General features: G+C 34.0%; 1 protein-coding gene and 2 long non-coding RNA genes across 9 annotated transcripts in view; 2 read left to right on the plus strand and 1 right to left on the minus strand.

Moving 5' to 3' along the window:
- LOC127698964 (adenylosuccinate synthetase isozyme 1-like) overlaps positions 1 to 24,203 on the plus strand; it is a 269,886-nt gene that overhangs the window by 232,467 nt on the left and 13,216 nt on the right. For 2 of the 3 annotated variants that reach the window (XM_052202747.1, XM_052202748.1), the window contains exon 11: positions 276 to 373. In XM_052202747.1, the coding sequence (XP_052058707.1) occupies positions 276 to 373 (98 nt within the window). Of the gene's footprint in view, positions 1 to 275; positions 374 to 8,139; positions 8,352 to 24,203 lie in introns of those variants that run through there. The other variant, XM_052202749.1, reaches the window with a different exon arrangement.
- Positions 1 to 24,203, minus strand: part of LOC127699011 (uncharacterized) — a 314,933-nt gene that overhangs the window by 207,071 nt on the left and 83,659 nt on the right. The window lies entirely within an intron of this gene.
- Positions 13,040 to 15,732, plus strand: LOC127699021 (uncharacterized). 3 transcript variants are annotated; one of them, XR_007981009.1, is made up of 2 exons: positions 13,040 to 13,698; positions 13,865 to 15,732. It is a non-coding gene; the product is annotated as an uncharacterized LOC127699021 (long non-coding RNA). The 3 variants fall into 3 exon arrangements; XR_007981010.1 differs by having other exon boundaries at positions 14,031 to 15,732; XR_007981011.1 differs by having other exon boundaries at positions 13,040 to 13,532.

Here is a 24,203-nt window from a genome sequence, read left to right on the forward strand (position 1 = left end):
ATGTAACCAGCTTGTGAAAGAAAACTCAGGAACTTACAATTGTTCTGAAAGAAGGGGGGCAATTTTCAAATAAATGGAGATTCCAGAAGAAGAAAATTGATAAAATTAATCTACCTTTTATAGATAGATTAATTGTTGCATAATTGATGTATTTTATGAAAACTAAATGGGAAAATGGTATTTCAATGAATTAATATTTGAATTTTGATGAAAATTTGAAATGAAAATGAAAACTGAGCAATGTAACCTACTAGGATCTTTTTATTTTATTTCAGGATTGCCATAACAAAGCTTGACATTTTGGACATCTTTAAAGAGATCAAGATTGGGATAGGTTATTATCTGAATGGTAAAAAATTGGAAAGTTTCCCAGGTAAATTTATAGCATAATTTCTGTGTGTTGGCACTTAAGAGATGACGCATTTGCCCTGCTCCATAAAAACGAACTTTTTGTCATATTTGTCTTGCATTGGATGAAAATTGCTAAAAGAGCCATTTTTATGTTACATTAATCCTTGCAGAAATAAACAGACAGGTCTGACTAACCTTCAAGTTATGGCATGCATGGTTTTTTGATTGGTCTACGACCAAAATTGCAAAATGCGAGACATAGGTATGTTAATACAGGGGCAACTGTAGCATAAACTATTTGTAAAAAGCTTAATATTTTAGGAGTTAGAAGACCTGGATGCCTCATACTATTGTATGAAGATGCCTAATGTTATGATGTTTCCATCTGTAAAACTAGAACACACCCGAGACATCGCGGGTCCGTGACTGAATTAAAGAATCTACGCCTTGTTATCAGGGTTCGACACTAGCCCGAGGCTAGTTAAATTTAGGGAGGGCTAGTAAAGTTTTCATCACAGTAGTCAGACGGGCTAGTCAAAATTTTTTTTAAAATTAGGAATTTCATAAAATTTTACTTGTCAACAAATCCCAGATTTTTTGCTGTCTTTACTGTACAGTTTATTCAAGTATATTTTTCGGACTTTTTTATTGTCAGACATTTTAAACATGAAAGGTACTTTTTGAGGAGGGGAAAGAAACAAAAACAATGATGGTACTTAATACATTGAAAACCACGTGTTTTACAAACACTGTGATGATTCTGATCAGAAACCTGGATCTCAAAAGTGCTTTCATAGTATCATGGGGGGGGGGGGGGGGGGGGACTGACAAACAACAAGGGAAAAGGGAAAAGAAGGAGTCGATGAAGAATTGTGACAAAAAAACAGCAAGGGCAAACCTTTCCTCTTTTGTGGGTGTATTTTTAAATCCATTACTTGTCCATCTTCAGTAAAGACACTAGTAATAATGATAAGTAAAACGAGAGGATGATGAAGTAATGATCTAAAGGGGTCTTCAAAATAAGTCGAACATATTCTCAATATAGATGAAATTATTTTTTATGCCCCCGCCCTAGCAGAGGGGGCATTAACTTTTACCCTTGTCCGTCTGTACGTACGTACGGCCCAAAATTGGTTCCCGTTCTCTAACTTGAGTTTGCCTCAACCAAATGTTATGAAACTTATACACAAAGATAATTACCACAAAACACAGATCAAGTTTGAATTTTGGTGGCGTCACTTTAACCGTTCTAGAGTTATGCCCCTTTATAAATGGAAAAATTGCAAAATTTTTAGTTTCCGTTCTCTAACTTGAGTTTGCCTCAACCAAATGTTATGAAACTTATACACAATGCTTATTACCACGAAACTCAAATCAAGTACGAATTTGGGTAACGTCATTGTTACCGTTCTTGAGTTATGTCCCTTTGTAACGTTTATGCAAATGGGGCATCATCTGTGTCGTGAATATAGTCCAAGAGACTTTAGTATGTTATGTTATGTAATTGTTTCCTGTACTTTCGCGCACACTTTTGTAATGTAACGTATCGCTATTGTTACGTATCTATTTATCTTACGAATCATAAAGCATCTCAACTAGCAAGATGTTATTTTCTTTCACAAGTCTAACAAAGTTAATAACCCTCAAGATAATCTGTGTCCCGTGGACACATTCCCAATTTATTTAGTTATTGCCCTTGTACCTTGGATAGATAAAATATGTGCAACATGGGGAACATTGGAACTCTGTTCTTTATTTTAAGAGAGTTACACAGTTAGCTATATAACTAATCTTCCCTCAGGCCCTTATCATAGAAAAAGCATAATGAAAAATGCAAACATATACATGGCATACATTAGTATAAAAGTCAAGTATGATAATGTTCAATACAACTGCATAAAATGTTATGAAAAAATAAACATGATGAAATAATTAATATTCAATATTTTTTCAACTGGTTAATTTCAATAAGTGATTATTTTGTATTTGAAAGATTAACATTTTGTGGTAATAAGCATTGTGTATTAACATTTGTAATGCTTCATAAAATATAGGCAAATTGTTCCACAAGAATGGTCCAGAACACATAAAAGATTTCTTGAACAATTCTATTTTTGGTTTAGGGAGTATGAGGTTTCCTTGAACAGCATTTCTCAAGGGGTATGGATTTCTGTCTGAAACATAATGAAACTTGCTAGTAAGATATGATGGGGCATAATTTTTGATGCACTAAAATGTCATCACAAACTTGTGATATTTTATTCTCTGTTCAACTGTCATCCAATTTAAATAAGGGCTCAGAAGGAGCGAAATGGTCTGTTTCTAGTATTATTCTAGCAGCTCTATTTTTATGCCCCCACCGTAGCGGTGGGGGCATTAAGTTTTACCCTTGTCCGTCTGTACGTACGTCCCAAAATTGGTTTCCGTTCTCTAACTTGAGTTTGCCTCAACCAAATGTTATGAAACTTATACACAATGCTTATTACCACAAAACACAGATCAAGTTTGAATTTTGGTGGCGTCACTTTAACTGTTCTAGAGTTATGCCCCTTTATAAATGGAAAAATTGCAAAATTTTTAGTTTCCGTTCTCTAACTTAAGTTTGCCTCAACCAAATGTTATGAAACTTATACACAATGCTTATTACTACAAAACACAGATCAAGTTTGGATTTTGGTGGCGTCACTTTAACCGTTCTAGAGTTATGCCCCTTTATAAATGGAAAAATTGCAAAATTTTTATTTTCTTCTAAATATCAAGTAATTTTTATACGACCGCAAAAAAATTTTGTGGTCGTATATTGGTATGACGCTGGCGTCGTCGTCGTCGTCGTCTTTGTCCGGCGTCGTCGTCCGAATACATATTGGTTTTCGCACTCTAACTTTAGTTTAAGTGAATGGATCTTTTTGAAATTTGACCATAAGGTTAAATACCACAAAAGGAAGGTTGGGATTGATTTTGGGGGTTATGGTACCAACAGTTAAGGAATTAGGGGCCAAAAAGGGGCCAAAAATGAGAATTTTCTAGTTTCCAGACAATAACTGTGGAACGGTGTATGGATCTCTCTGAAATAATACTACAAGTTTCCATACCACAAAGGTATGGTTAGGATTTGCTTTGGGGGGTTATGGCTCAAACCGTTTAGGAATTAGGGGCAAAAAAGGGGGAAAAACAAGGTTGTCCTGGTTAATGGACAAATACTTTAGTACAAAACATAATTTAAAGCAGTGTAAGGGAGATAAATCAAATACATCATTGAAATTATCTCCCTTACACTGCTTTTAAATTATGTATAAAGTAATGGTTAATGAACAATAAAGATAATCTAAAACAGTGTAAGGGAGGTAATCCAAATACAACGTTTTGGTTACTTCCCTTACACTGCTTTTAAATTATGTTTAAAGAAATGCATATTTATAAAGGAAGACCAGTAAAAATATCTGCAAATGTTTTCATCCTTTTTTTTTACAAAAAAATCCATATGAAAGATTTGACACTATATTTTTATTAATTCTATTATAAAATAGATTAAGTTAGCACTATGGTAAATTTAAATGGGTAATTATGGTTGCCAACTCCATTGGAAATTTGAATTGAGATTATGACCATATCTTGAGGGAAAGAATTTTTTTGGGGGAAAAAGGGGGGGGGGGATAAAAAGAAATTGTGGGGGGCCAATTTTTTCTCATTTCAGATTTCAGAAATTAAAAAGAATTATTCTTCAAATATTATTTTTTTTTCAAATTTCAAATATTGAAAAATTTCAAGAAGTAATCTTTAATTGCACAGTATGGCGCATTAGATTTGTAAAATCTTTGATCACATTTATTTATTTGTTATGCCGAATCTAACAGTGTATTTAGATTTTTAAGTTTGGGTCCAGTTTTCAAATTGGTCTACATTAATGTCCAAAGGGTCCAAAATTAAACTTTGTTTGATTTTAGCAAAAATTGAATATATGAGGTTCTTTGATATGCTGAATCTAAACATGTATTTAGATTTTTGATTTTTGGCCCAGTTTTCAAGTTGGTCCAAATTGGGGTCCAAAATTAAACTTTGTTTGATTTCAACAAAAATTGAATATATGGGGTTCTTTGATATGCTGAATCTAACCATGTATTTAGATTTTTTATTTGTGGACCCCGTTATCTAATTGGTTCATATTGAGGTCAAAAGGGTCCAAAATTAAACTTTGTTTGATTTCATCTAAAATTGAATTATTGGGGTTCTTTGATATTCCAAATCTAACTGTGTATTTAGGTTTTTAATTTAGGGTCCTGTTTTTTAAATTGGTCTACATTGAGGTCCAAAGGGTCCAAAATTAAACTTGGTTTGATTTTAACAAAAATTGAATTCTTGGGGTTCTTTGATTTGCTGAATCTAAACATGTGTTTAGATTTTTGATTATGGGCCCAGTTTTCAAGTTGGTCCAAGATAGGGTCCAGTATTTAAACTTTGTTTGATTTCAACAAAAATTGAATATATGGGGTTCTTTGATATGCTGAATCTAAACATGTATTTAGATTTTTGATTATGGGCCCAGTTTTCAAGTTGGTCCAAATTGGGGTCCAAAATTAAACTTTGTTTGATTTCAACAAAAATTGAATATATGAGGTTCTTTGATATGCTGAATCTAACCATGTATTTAGATTTTTTATTTGTAGGCCCCGCTATCAAATTGGTTCATATTGAGGTCAAAAGGGTCCAAAATTAAACTTTGTTTGATTTCATCGAAAATTGAATTATTGGGGTTCTTTGATATGCCAAATCTAACCGTGTTTTTAGATTTTTAATTTGGGTCCGGTTTTTTAAATTGGTCTTCATTGAGGTCCAAAGGGTCCAAAATTAAACTTAGTTTGATTTTAACAAAAATTGAATTCTTGGGGTTCTTTGATATGCTGAATCTAAACATGTGTTTAGATTTTTGATTATGGGCCCAGTTTTCAAGTTGGTCCAAGTTGGGGTCCAAAATTAAACTTTTTTTGATTTCAACAAAAATTGAATATATGGGGTTCTTTGATATGCTGAATCTCACCATGAATTTAGAATTTTTATTTGATGGCCCCGCTATCAAATTGGTTCATATTGAGGTCAAAAGGGTCCAAAATTAAACTTTGTTTGATTTCATCAAAAATTGAATTATTGGGGTTCTTTGATATTCCAAACCTAACTGTGTATTTAGATTTTTAATTTTAAGTCCTGTTTTTTAAATTGGTCTACATTAAGGTCCAAAGGGTCCAAAATTAAACTTAGTTTGATTTTAGCAAAAATTGAATTCTTGGGGTTCTTTGATATGCTGAATCTAAACATGTGTTTAGATTTTTGATTATGGGCCCAGTTTTCAAGTTTGTCCAAGTTGGGGTCCAAAATTAAACTTTGTTTGATTTTAACAAAAATTGAATATATGGGGTTCTTTGATATGCTGAATCTAACCATGTATTTTGATTTTGGACATTGGACCATAATAGGTAAATTAAAAAAATTCAAGTTCTTAGACCACATTCTTTCTGTGTCAGAAACCTATGCTGTGTCAAATATTTAATAATGATCCAAATTCAGAGCTGTATCAAGCTTGAATGTTGTGTCCATACTTGCCCCAACTGTTCAGGGTTCAACCTCTGCGGTCGTATCAAGCTGCGCCCCAGCGAAGCATTTTATTAAAATTGGAGTTATCTTCCTTTGTCCATGATTATAGTTGAATCAACTACAATCAATGCTTTATACAATGCAATGTTTAATTTTGACTTCCACTGATGAAACACAGATCAAGTTGAATTTGGGTAGTGTCACTTTAACTATTATTGAGTTATGCCCCTTTATAAACTGAAAGATTGCAAAATTTTTAGTTTCCATTCTGTAACTTAAGTTTGCCCCAACCAAACATTATGAAACCTATACACAATATTCATTACCACAAAACTAAGATCAAGTACAAATTTTTTTTTCCCGTTTTCTAACTTTAGTTTGCCTCAACCAAATGTTATGAAACTTATACACAATGCTTATTACTACATAATACAGATTAAGTACGAAATTTGGTGGCGACACTTTTACCATTCTTGAGTTATGTCCCTTTATAAACATAAAAATTGCTGGATTATTTGTTTCCATTCTCTTACTTTAGTTTGTCTCAACCAAATGTTATAAAACTTAAACACAACCGTTCTAGAGTTATGCCTGTTTACAAATAGAAAAATTGCTGAATTTTTAGTTTCTGTTCTCTACTTAAGTTAGCCTCAACCAAATGTTATGAGACTTACACACAATGCTTATTACCACAAAACTCAGATCAAGTTCAAATTTGGGTAGCGTCACTTTTACCGTTCTTCAGTTATGTCCCTTTATAACTATATGATATGCAAGCGGGGGCATCATCTGTGTCCACATGTGGACACTATCCACATTTATGTAATTTTAATATCCTTTTTAAACCCTCACTGCTACAACTACTCCACACTATACAACAATAATCAATTAGTGGTAAGATATTACCATTATAAAATAATTTTCTGCAGTCTAGATTTAGAAATTTCTTAATCTTTAATAGTAGATATAGCCTAGATATAATTTTTGAGCAGATCAAATCAATTTAGTTTGTCCATGTGAGGGAAGGGTCAATTTTAATGCCTAAGAAATTTTCGCATACGTGGAAGATTGTGTCACTTGATTGTTAATAGTTAAACAACTTTCACTGTAATGTGGCATTGCTTTTTGCTTTGTTCCAATAATCATATATTTTGTTTTATTTTTATTGATGAACATATTGTTATCATTACACCATTCCTCAACCATTGTCAACACCATGCAAATCTTCTTGTACCTTTGACTGCAGAGTTGATAACAACTACCAGAAATATGTAAAGTTGAATCATCAGCACATAAGTCAGTGTGACAATTTTTCATATTGATAGGAAGGTCATTTATGTATAAAAAAAAACAAAAGAGTCCCTAATATGGAGCCTTGGGACACTATTCTTGATATTAAGTTTTTCAGAATGAGCATTACCAACTTGTAGTTGATGAGTTCTTTCATTCAAATAGGATTTGAAAAAAGAAACAGCAGCATTGCCAAATCCATAAATTTAAAGTTTTTTACAGAGAATATCATGATGTACTACATCAAAGGCTTTCTTAAAATCCAATAGGACTGCTAAGTTGATATTACCATCATTCACCTCCTGTACCCATTTATCTATGATATTGATAAGGGCAGTTTGGCAAGAGTGTTCTTGTCTAAACCCAGACTGTGCTAGGTGTAAAAGATTAAGTCTTTTTAGATAATCATACAAATGTTTTGAAACATGCTTTTCTAAAAGTTTTGATAAAACAGGAAGTACAGAAATTGGTCTATAATTTGTTGCCTAGAATTTTGTAAAAAGGTTCAGTTTTAGGACACTAAATTTTATCTTCTCATGCGGCACAATACATCAGTGTGTTAAATTGATATACAAAGTAATATATTCCAGGGGAATTTCATACTAAATCATACCAATAGAAAAGATTTCCAACACTTACCTGCCAACCTTCACAATTTAGGTGTGAACTACAGGACTTTGACTCCATGTTCTGATTGCACGATAGTGATTTGAAAAAAAGCTTTCAAACACAGTTTTTGTGAAATTCTACATGTAAAATTTGTTAGTTCCCGATTTAAACTTTTCCCAAGGGAGATGATCATTATCAGCCAATCAAAATCGATGTTTCCCATGATTATGTGGCATTACAAACATGGAAACAATTTGAACTTGTTTGGAACTTTTGAGTTGTAATACTCTGTCTGTATTTCAGAATTGTAAAAATCGTGACTATGGTTGACAAATTTTCATCTGCAAGAAGGTTCTTATGCAGCTTAAGAAGAAAAGTGTGGCAGATTGACAAATTCATTGATGGGTATATCACATGCCTTTTGTGAAGTCTGCAATATAGACTAATAGAGTGCAGAACACTGACCATGATTGCCTGAATGACAAATCAAAGCATGCAAGGAATGTTTATCTTGTTGTCATTCCTATTATTAAATTATCAAATAATTGAAAGTACTGTCTTTAAATTTTCACAGGGAATCAGATAAATATCCTTCTTTGTCCATATTTTTAAACTGGTATTCTAGCTGAGCTTAAGTTTCATGTAATTTATTTTATACACAATAATATAAGTACAAGAATCAGGCAAATGAAAAGAAGAAAAGGGTTTATTAAGTTATCATCAGTATACCATAAGAAAATAAAAAGATATGACACCATTTATGTAAATGGAGTACAAAACAGTGCACACAAAAATGCCGCCAAAAATTGTAACCTTTGAAAATTGTGTCATGCACTAAAAACCCCATGGGAATTTTCAAAAGTTGGCAGGCATGTCAACAGCTTATGAAATAGTTGTTTATATTAAGAGAAACATTCACTAAGAAGAAATAATTGAAAAGGTGGAAATAACCAGCATAGAGGTGGTCTAAAACACAAGTCACGCATAAATTTTCCCTTATAAAAAAAATTGGATATGCACTTGAAAGGTTCATTTTCAAGAAAATGTGCAAATTGAAAAAAATCTGAACTTTTAAAAATTGAATGCAGGTTGGTTATACTTGGTATGCAGATGCATCATTGGCTGGGGGATATCATATTATACCAAAGTCAGGTCAGTCTGACCATGACTTTGACCTATGACCCCTATTAAAGTAAATCCTTGTCCAATCCATGTTCCGCTCATAACTTTTGTACCATAAAAACTAAGGTTAACCAAACTTGGCATGCTGTTTCATCATGTGCTGGGGATGTGTCATATACCAAAGTCGGGTCACTCTGATAGCAAAACTCTGATTAGTGTCCTGCAAATAACTTTGGTACTATAGAAATTTGGATGACCAAACTAAATATGCTGATGCATCATGGGATTGGGGGGTGTCGTATACCAAGTCAGGTCACTTGACCTTGAATTTGACCTTTTGCCCCGATGATAGTAAACATTGTCTGATTTTTGTACAGTGGATAACTTTTGATCCATAGTACTTAGGTTGACCAAACTTGGTATGCATCATGGGACAGGGGTGGGTCTTTCATGAAAGTAAGCCAATCTGACCTTGATTTTAATAGTAAAACAATGTGTGATTTGTGTAGGTTGCACTTTAAAAATACAGCTCTTTTGGGGAGATATATAATATTCATAGATATTTCGGTTTGTTTACGTACTGGTTCCCAGATATGATCTCTATGTTTCATCTCATAGAGACATAACTTGGGAATGTTACCAGTATAAAAACATATTGTTGCGGTGAAAATTGAGTTCTGAAGTAGGCACAACGTGAAGGTAGGGGTAGTACAGAATTTTAGTATAAGTTTAAACTCTAACAAGTTCGGGGCATTTAAATGTTGAAAATATGCCGCACAGCGCTATGTTTTGACCTTTGAATTAAATAGTAGTGCATATCAACTTTCCATTCTAGGATATAATTTTTTATGAAACTTCATAGTAAAAGTGGCACAGTTTTAGCTGCAAATGGAGTTCCTATGGGAAATTGCATTGTCTAAATTTTCAGAAATGCAACCTGTAAAGTGGATAACAGTACTTAGATTGACAAAACTGTATTTAGAAGTGTCCAATAGCAAAATCCAGTCAATCTGACATTGACCTTTATTTATAGCTATTTGTGTTTTAGGCATAACAGTTCTCTTGAGAACTAAGGTTAACCAAACTAAGTGTGCAGATGCATTATGGGAAGGTGATTTGTCAGTAAGATTAAGTCATTGTGGCTTTGACCTTTGACCTAAAAAAAAAAAAAAAAAGTAGATTGACCATAAACATTGAAATCAGCAAAAATTGTCGTCAACATGTTGGACATTAACTCAAAAACGCTTTAACCAATTTGCATGAAACTTTGGTGAATTGTTTGTATCTATTGACCTGAGCTCCCTTTCGTTTTTTATAAATTATGAATTTGACGTTTCTGAGTTCTGGGGTTATATTCATTACAAAAAGGGGATTTTCCAGTTTTTGGACAATAACTCAAAAATGCTTTGACCAATTTGCAAGAAACTTTGGTGAATTGCTTATATATATGGACATGAGCCCCCTTTTGATTTTTATAAATTTTAGATTTTGCGTTTCTGAGTTATTGGGTTTTACCCAAGAGAAAATAAATCTGGGATCCCACTGGAATTCTGATGGGATGATTCCACTGGGATAAAATTTTTGGATTCCCGCAAAAGAAGCGGATTCCTGGTGGAAATATACTGGGATCCCACTGGGATATTGTGGGATTTTGATTGGAATATACTGGGATTCCCAGAAAAAAATCGGGATCCTGAAATAAATCCCAGTGGAAATATACTGGGATATTGTGGGATTTTGATTGGAATTTACTGGGATTCCTGGAAAAAAAGGGGGGATCCCGAAATAAATCCCAGCAGGATATACTGGAATTATCATGTTAAAAACGTTAAATGTCCAACCATGGTCAACTATGCTTCCTACCATATTCAACCATGCATGTTTCCTACAATCTTCAATTATCTTGAAACAGATCGTCTACTTGTTACGGAGCCCTGTCCGTCCGTCGTCAACATGTCGGACATGAAATCAAAAACGCTTTAACCAATTTGCATAAAACTTTGGTGAATTGTTTATATCTATTGATGTAAGCTCTGTTTAGAATTTTATAAATTTTTCATTTATTATTTCTGAGTTATGGGGTTTTATTCATTAAAAAAGGGGGGATTTTCCAGTTTTCGGACAATAACTCAAAAATGCTGTCAGCAGTTCTCATGAAACTTTGGTGAATTGTTTATATCTATTGATGTAAGCTCCCTTTACATTTTCATAAATTTCTAATATGACATTGAGAATTAATTGAACTTTATTTGTTTATAGTCTGACAACAGATTTACTAAGTATTGCGCAACAGCACAGTGTATTGCACAACAGCAAGAAATCTTTAATTGAATATAAATTCAATTCATATAACCAATTTCAAGTTCTTTGACTATACATTTATTCAGAAACCTATAATATGTCAAATATTTAATTACAATCCAAATTCAGACCTGTATCAAGCTTGAATATTGTGTCCATTTTTGCCCCAACTGTTCAGGGTTGGACCTCTGCGGGCGTATCCAGCTGCACTCAGCGAAGCAGTTTATTTTTTATGCTGACATCAAGATGCTGACAGACAAAGACCACTTTCTGATGCGTGCAATTAATGAAAGCCATATCAAATACCGTAACAATTTTCATATCTTATAAACAAAATATCAAACAGATTTCCTGTAACTATACTTATCTGATAACAAATCTGCTTTACCTGACAATCCTGGACATCAATCTCTTCACTTGAACTTTAAGCGCGAAATAACATTTTGTCACATCACGTGGCTTTTGTTCCAAGTCATTTAAATGTTTCACTCTGAGTGAATCCTAGTTAATGGTTGGTGATAATAATTGACCATGACATCGCATGTGTTCCGGTGACAAAACAACAACAGGATCATTATCATTAATCTGAAATGTTTTCAAGTTCTTAAAATATGCCGTATAATGATAAAGAAAGGCAGATTTATGAACTTGGAGAGAGAGTCAGAAATTACGTCTTTGAAAGAAATGAATAATAGTTTGACAGTGTACCACTGTTAAAAAACTAGTAGAAATTGAATACTGAAAGTAAGTTCCAACTTTCAGTTTGTAAAAGTCCCAAAGGAGTAGGGCCACAAAGGGTTAAAACGGCCCTGTCTCAGAAATTGATGAAATTACTGCAGAAGGATCACTAACTAGTGTAGTTCATAAAACGATCACCATTAGACTTGTAACTGTGTTTGTATAATTTTCCAGGGCGTCAGTAAAGACATAGGTACAATGGCATTTCAGCCATTTGCGTGTAACGTTACAATTGTTTTCACTAAGGTTCTAGTAACTTTATAATCAAGATGTTTTTTCACAAAATATTTCGTGAATCTCGTCCATATATCTTGTTTTTTTTTTAAAGTTCTATTAACAGAAACTTACTAATATTAAGATTTAAGCTGCACATAAGCGCTTCAATTAAATTGTGTATAAGTGGCCCGAATACTCGTTTTCTGTATTGATATTCACGAAATAGAAATTGCAGAGACTATGCAAACAAACATAATTCTATAAGATAGATTAAATTAAGGATTTTAAAACGTAAGCAATGAATGTCTTCTATTGGGCAGAAGAAATTTAGATTGAAAGCTGTAAAATATCTTGGCGAGCAAAGTACAGTCGTAAAAAAGTATGAGGATAGTTGATCACACCACATCATCTTATGTGTATTTGGAAAGAAAACCGTGATTCACTTAAACACACTTTATTTTCTAGTAAAGAAGTAAAAGATGAAAACACAGATAAAGATAAACATTGTGTATAGACAGTAAATATCATTACATGTACTTCAATAATCATAGAACACATTACAATTGTACAAAAATCACCAGACACCAGAACCACACGTGCACTCAAAAACGTCATTCTCATTCCGGGGGATTACATGTTTACCCTCAAAGCAACATTCAGAATTAAACACTTCAATGAACAATAGTTTCATATAATACTGTCATTCATACTTCACTGACCACATTACATAGTACTGCTATCTCTAATTGTACCTAAAGCGCATGAAATATGTAGTCATCTGTAAAAATTGAAATATAATCCTTTCATATGGTTCAATGAATCCTTTTTAGCTCACCTGGCCCAAAGGGCCAAGTGAGCTTTTCTCATCACTTGGCGTCCGTCGTCCGGCGTCGTCCGTCGTCGGCGTAAACTTTTTACATTTTGAACTTCTTCTAGAGAACCACTGAATGGAATGAAACCAAACATGGAATGAATGTTCCTTATGAGGTGCTGACCAAGTGTTGTTACTTTGTAGCCGATCCATCATCCAAGATGGCCGCCAGCGGGGAACTTAGTTTAACATAGGACCCTATGGGAAATGCATACAAATGACTTCTTTTAGAGAACCACTGAATGGAATGAAACCAAACATGGCATGAATGTTCCTTATGAGGTGCTCACCAAGTGTTGTTACTTTGTAGCCGATCCATCATCCAAGATGGCCGCCATCGGGGAACTTAGTTTAACATAGGACCCTATGGGAAATGCATACAAATGACTTCTTTTAGAGAACCACTGAATGGAATGAAACCAAACATGGCATGAATGTTCCTTATGAGGTGCTCACCAAGTGTTGTTACTTTGTAGCCGATCCATCATCCAAGATGGCCGCCAGCGGGGGACTTAGTTTAACATAGGACCCTATGGGAAATACATACAAATGTCTTCTTTTAGAGAACCACTGAATGGAATGAAACCAAACATGGCATGAATGTTCCTTATGAGGTGCTCACCAAGTGTTGTTACTTTGTAGCCGATCCATCATCCAAGATGGCCGCCAGCGGGGGACTTAGTTTAACAACGGACCCTATGGGAAATGCATACAAATGACTTCTTTTAGAGAACCGCTGAATGGAATAAAACCAAACATGGCATAAGTGTTCCTTATGAGGTGCTGACCATGTGTTGTTACTTTGTAGCCGATCCATCATCCAAGATGGCCGCCATCGGGGAACTTAGTTTAACATAGGACCCTATGGGAAATACATACAAATGTCTTCTTTTAGAAAACCACTGAATGGAATGAAACCAAACATGGCATGAATGTTCCTTATGAGGTGCTGACCAAGTGTTGTTACTTTGTAGCCGATCCATTATCCAAGATGGCCGCCAGCGGGGGACTTAGTTTAACATAGGACCCTATGGGAAATACATACAAATGTCTTCTTTTAGAGAACCACTGAATGGAATGAAACCAAACATGGCATGAATGTTTCTTATGAGGTTCTGACCAAGTGTTGTTACTTTGTAGCCGATCCATCATCCAAGATGGCCGCCAGCGGGGGACTTAGTTTAACATAGGACCCTATGGGAAATACATACAAATGTCTTCTTTTAGAGAACCACTGAATGGAATGAAACCAAACATGGCATGAATGTTCCTTATGAGGTGCTGACCAAGTGTTGTTACTTTGCAGTCGGTCCATCATCCAAGATGGCCGACAGCAGGGGACTTAGTTTAACATAGGACCTATGGGAAATACATACAAATGTCTTCTTTTAAAGAACCACTGAATGGAATGAAACCAAACATGGCATGAATGTTCCTTATGAGATGCTGACCAAGTGTTGTTACTTTGTAGCCAATCCATCATCCAAGATGGCCGCCAGCGGGGGACTTAGTTTTACATAGGACCCTTTGGGAAATACATAAAAATGTCTTCTTTTAGAGAACCAATAAATTGAATGGAACCAAACATGGCATGAATGTTCCTTATGAGATGTTGACCAAGTGTTGTTACTTTGCAGTCGGTCCATCATCCAAGATGGCCGCCAGCGGGGGACTTAGTTTAACATAGGACCCTATGGGAAATACATAGAAATGTCTTCTTTTAGAGAACAACTGAATGGAATGAAACAAAACATGGCATGAATGTTCCTTATAAGGTGCTGACCAAGTGTTGTAACTTTGCAGTCACTCCATCATCCAGGATGGCCGACAGCGGGTTACTTAGTTTAACATTGGACCCTATGGGAAATACATACAAATGTCTTCTCTTAGAGAACCAGTGAATGGAATGAAACCAAACATGGCATGAATGTTCCTTATAAGGTGCTGACCAAGTGTTGTTACTTTGCAGCCGATCCATCATCCAAGATGGCTGCCAGTGGGTGACTTAGTTTAACATAGGACCCTACTGGAAATACATACAAAATGTCTTCTTTTAGAGAACCTATGAATGGAATGGAACCAAACATGGCATGAATGTTCCTTATGAGGTGTTGACCAAGTGATGTTTCTTTGCAGCCAATCCATCATCCAAGATGGCCGCCAGCGAGGGACTTAGTTTAACATAGGACCCTATGGGAAATACATACAAATGTCTTCTTTTAGAGAACCACTGAATGGAATGAAACCAAACATGGCATGAATGTTCCTAATGAGGTGCTGACCAAGTGTTGTTACTTTGCAGTCGGTCCATCATCCAAGATGGCCGCCAGCGGGGGACTTAGTTTAACATAGGACCCTATGGGAAATACATACATTTGTCTTCTTTTAGAGAACCACTGAATGGAATGGAACCAAACATGGCATGAATGTTCCTTATGAGTTGCTGACCAAGTGTTGTTACTTTGCAGTCGATTTACTGTTCAAGATGGCCACCAGGATATTTTATTAAATAACGGGACCAATATTAATCAAAATTTGGCCTCAATCATTATTTGGGTATCTGTTATGATTTTTATCTATCTTTACATGATTTCTAAAACCAAAGTAGAGTCAGGTGAGCGACACAGGCTCTTGAGAGCCTCTAGTTTTATTTTCCCAGAACTTTTTTACTAGACAAAGTAATAGTTTAAAGGCAGTGGCTATTTTGCCGGTGCTGCCTAAATTGAAAATATGCTATTTTGCCAACTCTCGGTAAGTGGAAGCTAGCATGCCAGTAAAAAAAAAAGATTTTGTTTACAGATATGCAATTCAAAACTGACTATTATTTCAAAACTAAATTTAATTTAAACATTTTTGATTTTGAAGCTATGTGATTGATTTTTTTAGACTGTATAACGTTTTTTCTCATATTGATATGCTATGAGATTTTTGTCTTTCTTTTTTTTTTTACAGCATAGTTTAAACAATTTGAGATTTTATTTTTATGCATACATGTAGTATGTTATAAGTCGAATATGAGAATTTGAGTCAAATTAGTGAACATGAATTTGACAGCTAAAGCCCCTTTAAGTTTTAAACTGAAATTCTTTTTCAAGGTTTTCACAATAGTCAATTTATTCTTAATTAGTTTTTATCGTGTAATCTTAACTAGTCTTGCTCGTGGTTAAAGTGTTCCGGTATTCCACATACAACTATCATTCTATCTCGAAAAAAGTTCGAGTGTACTTTGTTATTATTTTTATCATCATTTGGTCAAATTAAACAGATTCATGCCTCAATCCGTATGAAAAAAAGAAGATGTGATATTATTGCAAAGAAGACAACTTTCAACCAGATACCGAATGACGTGCATGGATTCATTTTAAAACTAATACAAATCTATGAATATCAGTTTTTTTTTATTTGGCGTTGATTGTAACAATATAAGTGTATGTAAGCTGCGTCCATTCAAGTAATGTATTATCTATGACTATAATTAATATACAAGATCAATTATTTTCCTCTATATATAAAAAGGAGATGTGGTATGATTGCCAATGAGACAACTCTCCACAATGTTTGTTTTCTTTAAAGTGAAATGAAATATGAACTATTTCTCATGGATATGTTATATTAACCTGTAAACATGTTTTAAGAGTTTTCAAAAAGTTTGCTTAGTTACAAAAAGTACGATATAAACAAATAGGTTTCAAAAAGATGAACAAGAGGAATTCTGAGATAAACTTCAATGTGACAGCTACCTAACAATGATAAAATTAATATTCTATTCTTCAACTACACTCTGCTCACTGTCACTTTCGTCCATGGCATGTGGGATAAATGCTGCATCTTCAAGAGAAGCTCCTCAATTCTGGACTCCATGTGTGATGTCCAGATTATGTCTTGTATACTCTAGATACCAGAGTCTAGAGGCAATGTGCGCAAATTAGCATGTTCTCGTCCGGAATATGCATTTAACATGCCAATGGACGTTAAACAGTCATCCATCATCATGAGACAAACAACTCATGTAGTAAAATGTTGCGTTTCTTTGATATTAATTATCCTTTTTTTGTCCTTTTTCCCAAAAAGTGAAATAATAGACGCGTAAATATCTTCTCAAAAGATTTGAACATGTTTAATCATTTATTTAATCATGTTTAAAGTCATAATTGTACTGTAACTTTAGAGGAGTTATGATTGATAGTTGTTTGACGAACGTCCAGTGGCAAATACTTCATTCATATTTATGACGGAGGACAATTTAGAGAATCTATTTCAAACAGGAAACAAAAAATTGCAGCAATAGAGAATCATATGACCAATAAAATCATACAACATCATGAACATATACAGGCGACAAAAATATATAATTCCAAAGTTACTATTGGCATCCAATCATAGGTTTCTTCATACTGATTAAAAAAATATATAGATTCTATATACTTTTGACTAAAACTTGGGAGATAATTTGCTACTTACGGTTAAGAAAATGTCATTTCTGGTCTCATATGATAGCTTACTTTCCACTGATTCCGAAAATATATGGTTTTATATATTTTTCTATCAAATAAGGGAGATAATTAGCTACTTCCGGTTTTCAAAAGGCGACATTAGGTGTCATTAAAAGGTTATTGTATGTTGATTTTAAAAATATATAGTATTTTTCCCATGAATTACTGCAAAAATAGCTACTTCTGGTTTGCACAAGGTCACTTCCGGTTGATATTTTTCAAGGTCATATGTTGCTCAACCCTTTGAAAAAGACAATATGGCTTTATCATGTACCAGAATGAAGTAATTTACCTTAAATTTTAACATTTTAGGGGCAATAACTCCAATAAGATATCATCAGATAGCTTTGGACCAAATATACCATTTCTTCCTCTCAACAACCCAAACATTTTGCATCAATTCTTTTGTATCTAGCTTTCATAGTTTGAGAGGAGATGCGCACACTATCAAAGGGAAAATTTAGAATATGACCTTGACCTGATTTTCCAAGTTATGACTCAAGGATCTCAAATCAAAAGTCCTTAGGTCTTTACAGCTAACGGTTAATGAATTACACTGACATACAGATATAATAAATAGTTACGGGTAGATAACTCCTGTAAAATGTCACTGGATTGCTTCGATCCAAATAGCCAAAAATTTCTGAGGATGTAACGAACAATTCAGAAAAAGAATTTTGTCAGTTTCTTTTTTGTTATGAAGGAGATGCACACACAAGATAAACAGTGAATCGGGAGATAACTCTTACAGAGAAAATTTTCGGCTAAGCAGGGTGAAATTTAGTGCACATAAACTATATGATACATTAAAAAAAATATCTAAGCGACATATTGCGAAACAAAAATTTATCGCAAGAACAAAGTTTGGCGGAAGAAAAAAAAAGGTCTTTCCACATTAAATATAAATACAATTGATAAGATGCTACTTCCGGTTTACTTAAATTTACTATTGGCATTTAAACATAGGTTTCTTCATACTGATTCAAAAAATATATGGTTTCTATATACTAATTTCTGAAATAAGGGAAATAATTTGCAACTTCCAGTAAAGAAAATGGCACTAACGGCCTCATGACAGCTTGCTACGCGCTGATTCCAAAAATATATAGTTTGTATGTACTTTTACTTGGAATAAGGCAGATAATCAGCCACTTCCGGTTTACAGAAGGTCACACCTGGTGCTATAAGATAGCTTACTTTACATTGATTCCGAAAATAAATGGTTTCTATATACTTCTATTTAAAATAAGGGAGATAATTAGCTACTTCCTGTTTACATAAGGTGACTTCCAGTGTCAATAAAAGGTTATTGTATGCTGATTTTTAAAATATATGGTTTCTATGTATTTTTCCCTCGAATTAGTGCAAAAATAGCTACTTCCGGTTGATATATTTCAAGGTCATGTGTCACCCAACTCTTTGCAAAAGACGCTCGCAATGAAATTATATTCGATTTACCATTAATTTTAACATTTAAGGGGCAATAACTCTTATTTATTAGACATCATCAGATCGCTTCAGACCATTTGTTCATCTCAACAACCCAAACAATTAGCATCAGTTCTTTTATATGTAGCTTTTATAGTATAAGATAAGAGACACACACAAGCTAAGGACAAAATTTAGAAAATGACCTTGACCTTTGACCTTGACACCATTTTCTTTTTGGTGGACCAAGGACCTCGAAGCATCCTGAGGATTTAACGAGCCATTTGGAAAAATAAATTTGTTGCTTTCTTTTTTGGTTGCAAAGGAGATGCGCACACAAGAAAAACAATGTTTAGGGAGATAACTCTTATAAAGAAAATTGTTCGGTTAAGCAGGGTCAAAATAAAAAGCGCATTAACTGTTCGATAACATATACCAAATATCTAAGCAACATGTTGCGACAAAAATTACATACAAGAACGAAATCTGGCAGAAGAAAAAAAAAAAAAATTAAAAACCAATTGTTCAGAGAACAATTGACGGTCTTTCCACAGCAATTTTTAAATTTATTGAAAAGAAGCTAGTTCGTGTTTACTCAAAGTTAAAATTGGCATCTTATCATCAGTTTCTTCATACTGATGCGATAAATAAGTGGTTTCTATATACTTCTGAGTGAAATAAGGGAGATAATTAGCTACTTCCGGTGAAGTAAATGTCACTTCTGGTCTCATATAATAGTTTCTTTTACACTGATTCCAAAAATATATAGTTTCTATATACTTTTGCTTGTAAACCAGGAGATAATTGGCCACTTGCGGTTTATCGAAAGTCATTTCTAGTCTTCAGTGATAAGTTAATGTATTAAAATTACAAAATGTATGGATTCCGAGTACTTTTCCATGAAGAAAGTTCAAAAATGGCTACTTCCGGTTTCTCAAGGTCACTTCCTGTTGTCATTTTTCAAGGTCATATGTCATCCAACCTTTTGTAAAAGGTCATATGGCTTTATAATGAACCAAGTTGAAGTAATAATCAATTAACCTTATAATTGGACATTTCCGGGGCACTTACTCCTATAAGATGCCATTAGATTGTTTCAAACCAAATGTAACATATCTTCATTACAATAAAGCAAACATTTTGAACTTGTTGTTTCATATATATCTTAAAAAGTGTTTAAAAAATGCAAAAACAAGGAAAAGTCAAAATTGAGAACTTGACCTTGACCTTTGACCTTGACCTCATTTTCTAAGTTAGGACCTAGGGACCTCAAATAAAAAGATTCCAGGGTTATACGGTTAACGGTTAATGAGTTAAAAAAACATACCAACAAATTTATTTGGTAAAGGTAGATAACTCCATTAAAATTTCATTGAATCGCATCGATCCAAATTAGCCAAAAATTCCTGAGGATGTAACGAACAATTTAGAAAAAGAATTTTGTCGATATCTTTTATTGTTACGAAGGAGATGCACACACTTGATAAACAGGGAATAGGGAGATAACTCTTACAAAGAAAATTGTTCGGCTTAGAGTGGGTGAAAATAAAAAGCGCATAAACTGTATGATACTATATATAAGAAATATCTTAGCGACATATTGCGAAACAAAAATTTTACGCCATAACAAAATTTGGGGGAAGAAAAAAATAATAATCAGAACAAATACAATAGGTCTTTCCACAGAAAAGTGGAAAGACCTAATAATAATCAGAACAAATACAATAGGTCTTTCCTCAGAAAAGTGGAAAGACCTAAATATAAATCAATTGCTTTGAAAAAGCAATTGTAAACGGTCTTTCCCCTTTGAAACATGATTGATTGCTTTGTTTGTTTGTGTGTGTATGTATGTGTGTGTGTGTATGTAATGTATGTATGTTTTTTTGTTTTGTTCAATGAATGTTTTAACGTCTACCAGTCAATTGTTCACATTACAAGGAGAGAGAAAGAGAAAAAACCACAAGTAACAGAAAGAAACAGGTTTAATATTACCCCCTTAATAAAAAGAGGGGAGGGACCCAAGTCCTCATTTTCATACAAGGGACCATATTATTGTGTTGGTTAAGTTTCTATATTTAGTTTGGAAAGTTAATTCTATTTCAGGTCCTGTGCGCGTCTCTTGCGCCAGATTGTGGTTGAGAGGGTGGTTTATAATAGCGAAAACTTAGCATATTTATATCTTTTTAGGTGATTTGAGTTCACGAGCAGTGCATGCTTTGGATTTAATTGATCCTGTGTACTTTTAAAACACTTTTATCGATTATTTTTATACAATGTACATTTTTCAGCAGCAGTTTGTAGCACAGATTTGTATTTTAATCTAGGAGCAGACATTTTATTGTAGGATTCACTGAGATTTACTGAGCTAGCAAGCGATTTTTACGGCATTGAAATTTCTCTACGAAAATTCTTGGGAGGTAGCTGCACAACATTGTGAAAATTAGATGAATTACATGTATATCCTTGTGGCTGCAAAGTTTGGGGTCAATTGGACATGTAGTTTTAGTGAAGTAGCGGACACAAGAATTTGGTCCATTTTTTCCGAGAAAAACTGTACACCATTGAAATTTGTTCCCGCTAAGACAATTCTTGGGAGGTAGCTGCCCAACGTTGTTATATGAAGATGAAATACATGTATACCATGCTGACTGCAAATTTTGAGGTTAATTGGACATGTAGTTTCAGAGTAGATCACATAACTTGCCTGTGGTCATTTTTTTTCCAGAAGAATTGTAATTACAATATTAATAAACAGCTGCGCCATGAGCACATGATACGCCTATCGCTTTTTCAAAGAATAAAGTTCAATAACTTCTCAATGTCATACCAGAAATTCATGAAAAACTAAAGGGAGGTTATCTTAATAGATATAAACCAGTCACCAAAGTCTCACGATAACTGCTCAAAGCATTGTCCGAAAACTGGAAAATCCCCCCTTTTTTATGAATCAATCTGAAACGTCAAATCTAAAATTTATAATAATCGAAAGTGAGCTTACGTCAATAGATATAAACAATTCACCAAAGTTTCATGAAAACTGCTTAAAGCATTTTTGAGTTATTGTCCAAAAACTGGAAAATCCCCCTTTTTTTAATGAATACCCAAGAGAAAATGAAGACGGGATCCATCAGGATCCCAATGAAATCCCGGTGAAATTGGCGGGATAAGCATCTGAAGTCGGGATCCCATTCGGGATAAATATCTGAAACTGGGATCCCATTCGGGATAACTGTCTGAAGCCGGGATCCCATTCTAATTGAAACGGGAAAACATAAACCAGAATTTTGTGTGAAATTTAAAAAAAAATAATCCTGGAAACATAAAATATATCCTGGATATAAAGTACTGTGAAAAACCTGAATTTTGTGTATTTTTCTTCTTTAATCCATGAATATAAAATATATCTTGGATTACACAATTAAAGCAATAAAAATAATGCATGATATAAAGATATGTTTATTTCATGTCCTTTTTTAAAATGCTGTGTAGTAATAATTTATCTTCTATTGAATGACAATTAACATATTTCAAATATCAAAACATCAGAGTAAATAATTATTACAAACGTCATCTTCTTTCACTTAACATGCTCTAATCAACTGTGGTTGACCATGGTCAATTTGACAACCATTGATTACTGCCTTTGTGACCATGGTCAATTTGACAACCATGGTTTACTGCCTTTGTGACCATGATCAACTTCAGACAACCTGAACCATTGTGAAACGATCTGGTTTATAACCATGGGAATTTATAACAAACTGTAAATTACTTTGAGACTTTTAACATTCAAATTGTGCTCGTTTTTCAGTGGTACACTGTTTTTGACAATTTTTTATTTCTTTCTTCCCAAGATGTAAATTCTGGCTCTCTGACCTTTCATGTTTATGTTCAATAAAAATATATTCTCTTTACATTTGAAAACACATATAAACTGAGCAGTTTTAGCTACAGAAGCAGAGAAAGATAGTGACAGTTGGGTGTAGTTAGGAGTATGACCACGAAGTGCCGATATTGGCCCTGTGAGGTGACAAAAAATAAAAGAGAAACAAGGTGGATCCTTTATTGCTAAAACATATCTACGTATATCGTTATTTGTTATTATAGTATAAAATAGTATTTTTGTGACATCATTAATGTGACTTAATACCCGGAATCAAACCGGAACGCTCAAAATGTCCAAATTCTTAAAGAATTTCACACTTCCTGGTTAACTTTCGCATTGGCCACAGGCGTCGACCTAAGTAATTTTACTCTTATTTTGATTGTTTGACACTTTGACTCAGTTTGCAACAATATTTAGCGTGGTCCAGGCCTGTGGCCACATCGAAAATTTAACTTTTGCTAACAAGCAAATCCTGATTCAACGCCACCATTTCCGAGGTACGATAGATGAGGGGCCTGATGGGGGGGTCTCATCACGATTCACGAGTTGATTTTTTTGTCAATCACGATTCACAGAAAATAAATTTCCATGATCACGGATCACGAAAATATAAAAAAAAAAAAAATCTGTAGAAAAACGGATCACGATAGCGAAAAATGTGCCGATCACGAAAAACGAAAATAACCCATCAGGCCCCTCATAGATTCTCAGTGACGAAATAACTGTACCAAGCAGAGGCGGATTTAGAGGGTTTTTCAGGGGGCCCGGGCCCTCCCTTTTGTGGAAAAAATTTGGTTGATTATATAGGGAATCACTGAAGCATGACTGGAGCGGGCCCCCTCTTAGGCAGTCAGTAGGCCCCCCCCCCTTTTGAAAATTTCTGGATCCGCCACTGCCAAGAACTTGTGAAATTGCTATAAATAGAAGAAATTCTATAATTTATTATTTTCTTATTTATAACAAACAAAAAAGAAGAAAATGGAATAACAAGTCTTTGTTTTTAGCGAAGCTTAGTTAACCACCGATCCGGAGAGGTTTTTAAACACAGATAGATACGTCCTCATAAGACATAACTGTTTTTATTAGAAAACAAGACAAATTGGTGGAAATAAAAATTATGAATTTGCAAATTATTTTAAAGTTCATTTTCACGTTATTTTTTAATAATTAGCCCGGTATGTGCTATGCAAACAAAAATATGACAGTTTTAAATAAGAGTCGTAGTTTTTTTCCGTAAAATTCTACATCCAGCAGATCGATATGGGTGTCAACATAAAAATTTAGTACAAATGTCCTTTTAGATACATGTATT

The sequence above is a fragment of the Mytilus californianus genome, unplaced genomic scaffold (genome assembly GCF_021869535.1).
Source record: "Mytilus californianus isolate M0D057914Y unplaced genomic scaffold, xbMytCali1.0.p SCAF_4, whole genome shotgun sequence".
NCBI classification, from domain to species: Eukaryota; Metazoa; Mollusca; class Bivalvia; order Mytilida; family Mytilidae; genus Mytilus; species Mytilus californianus.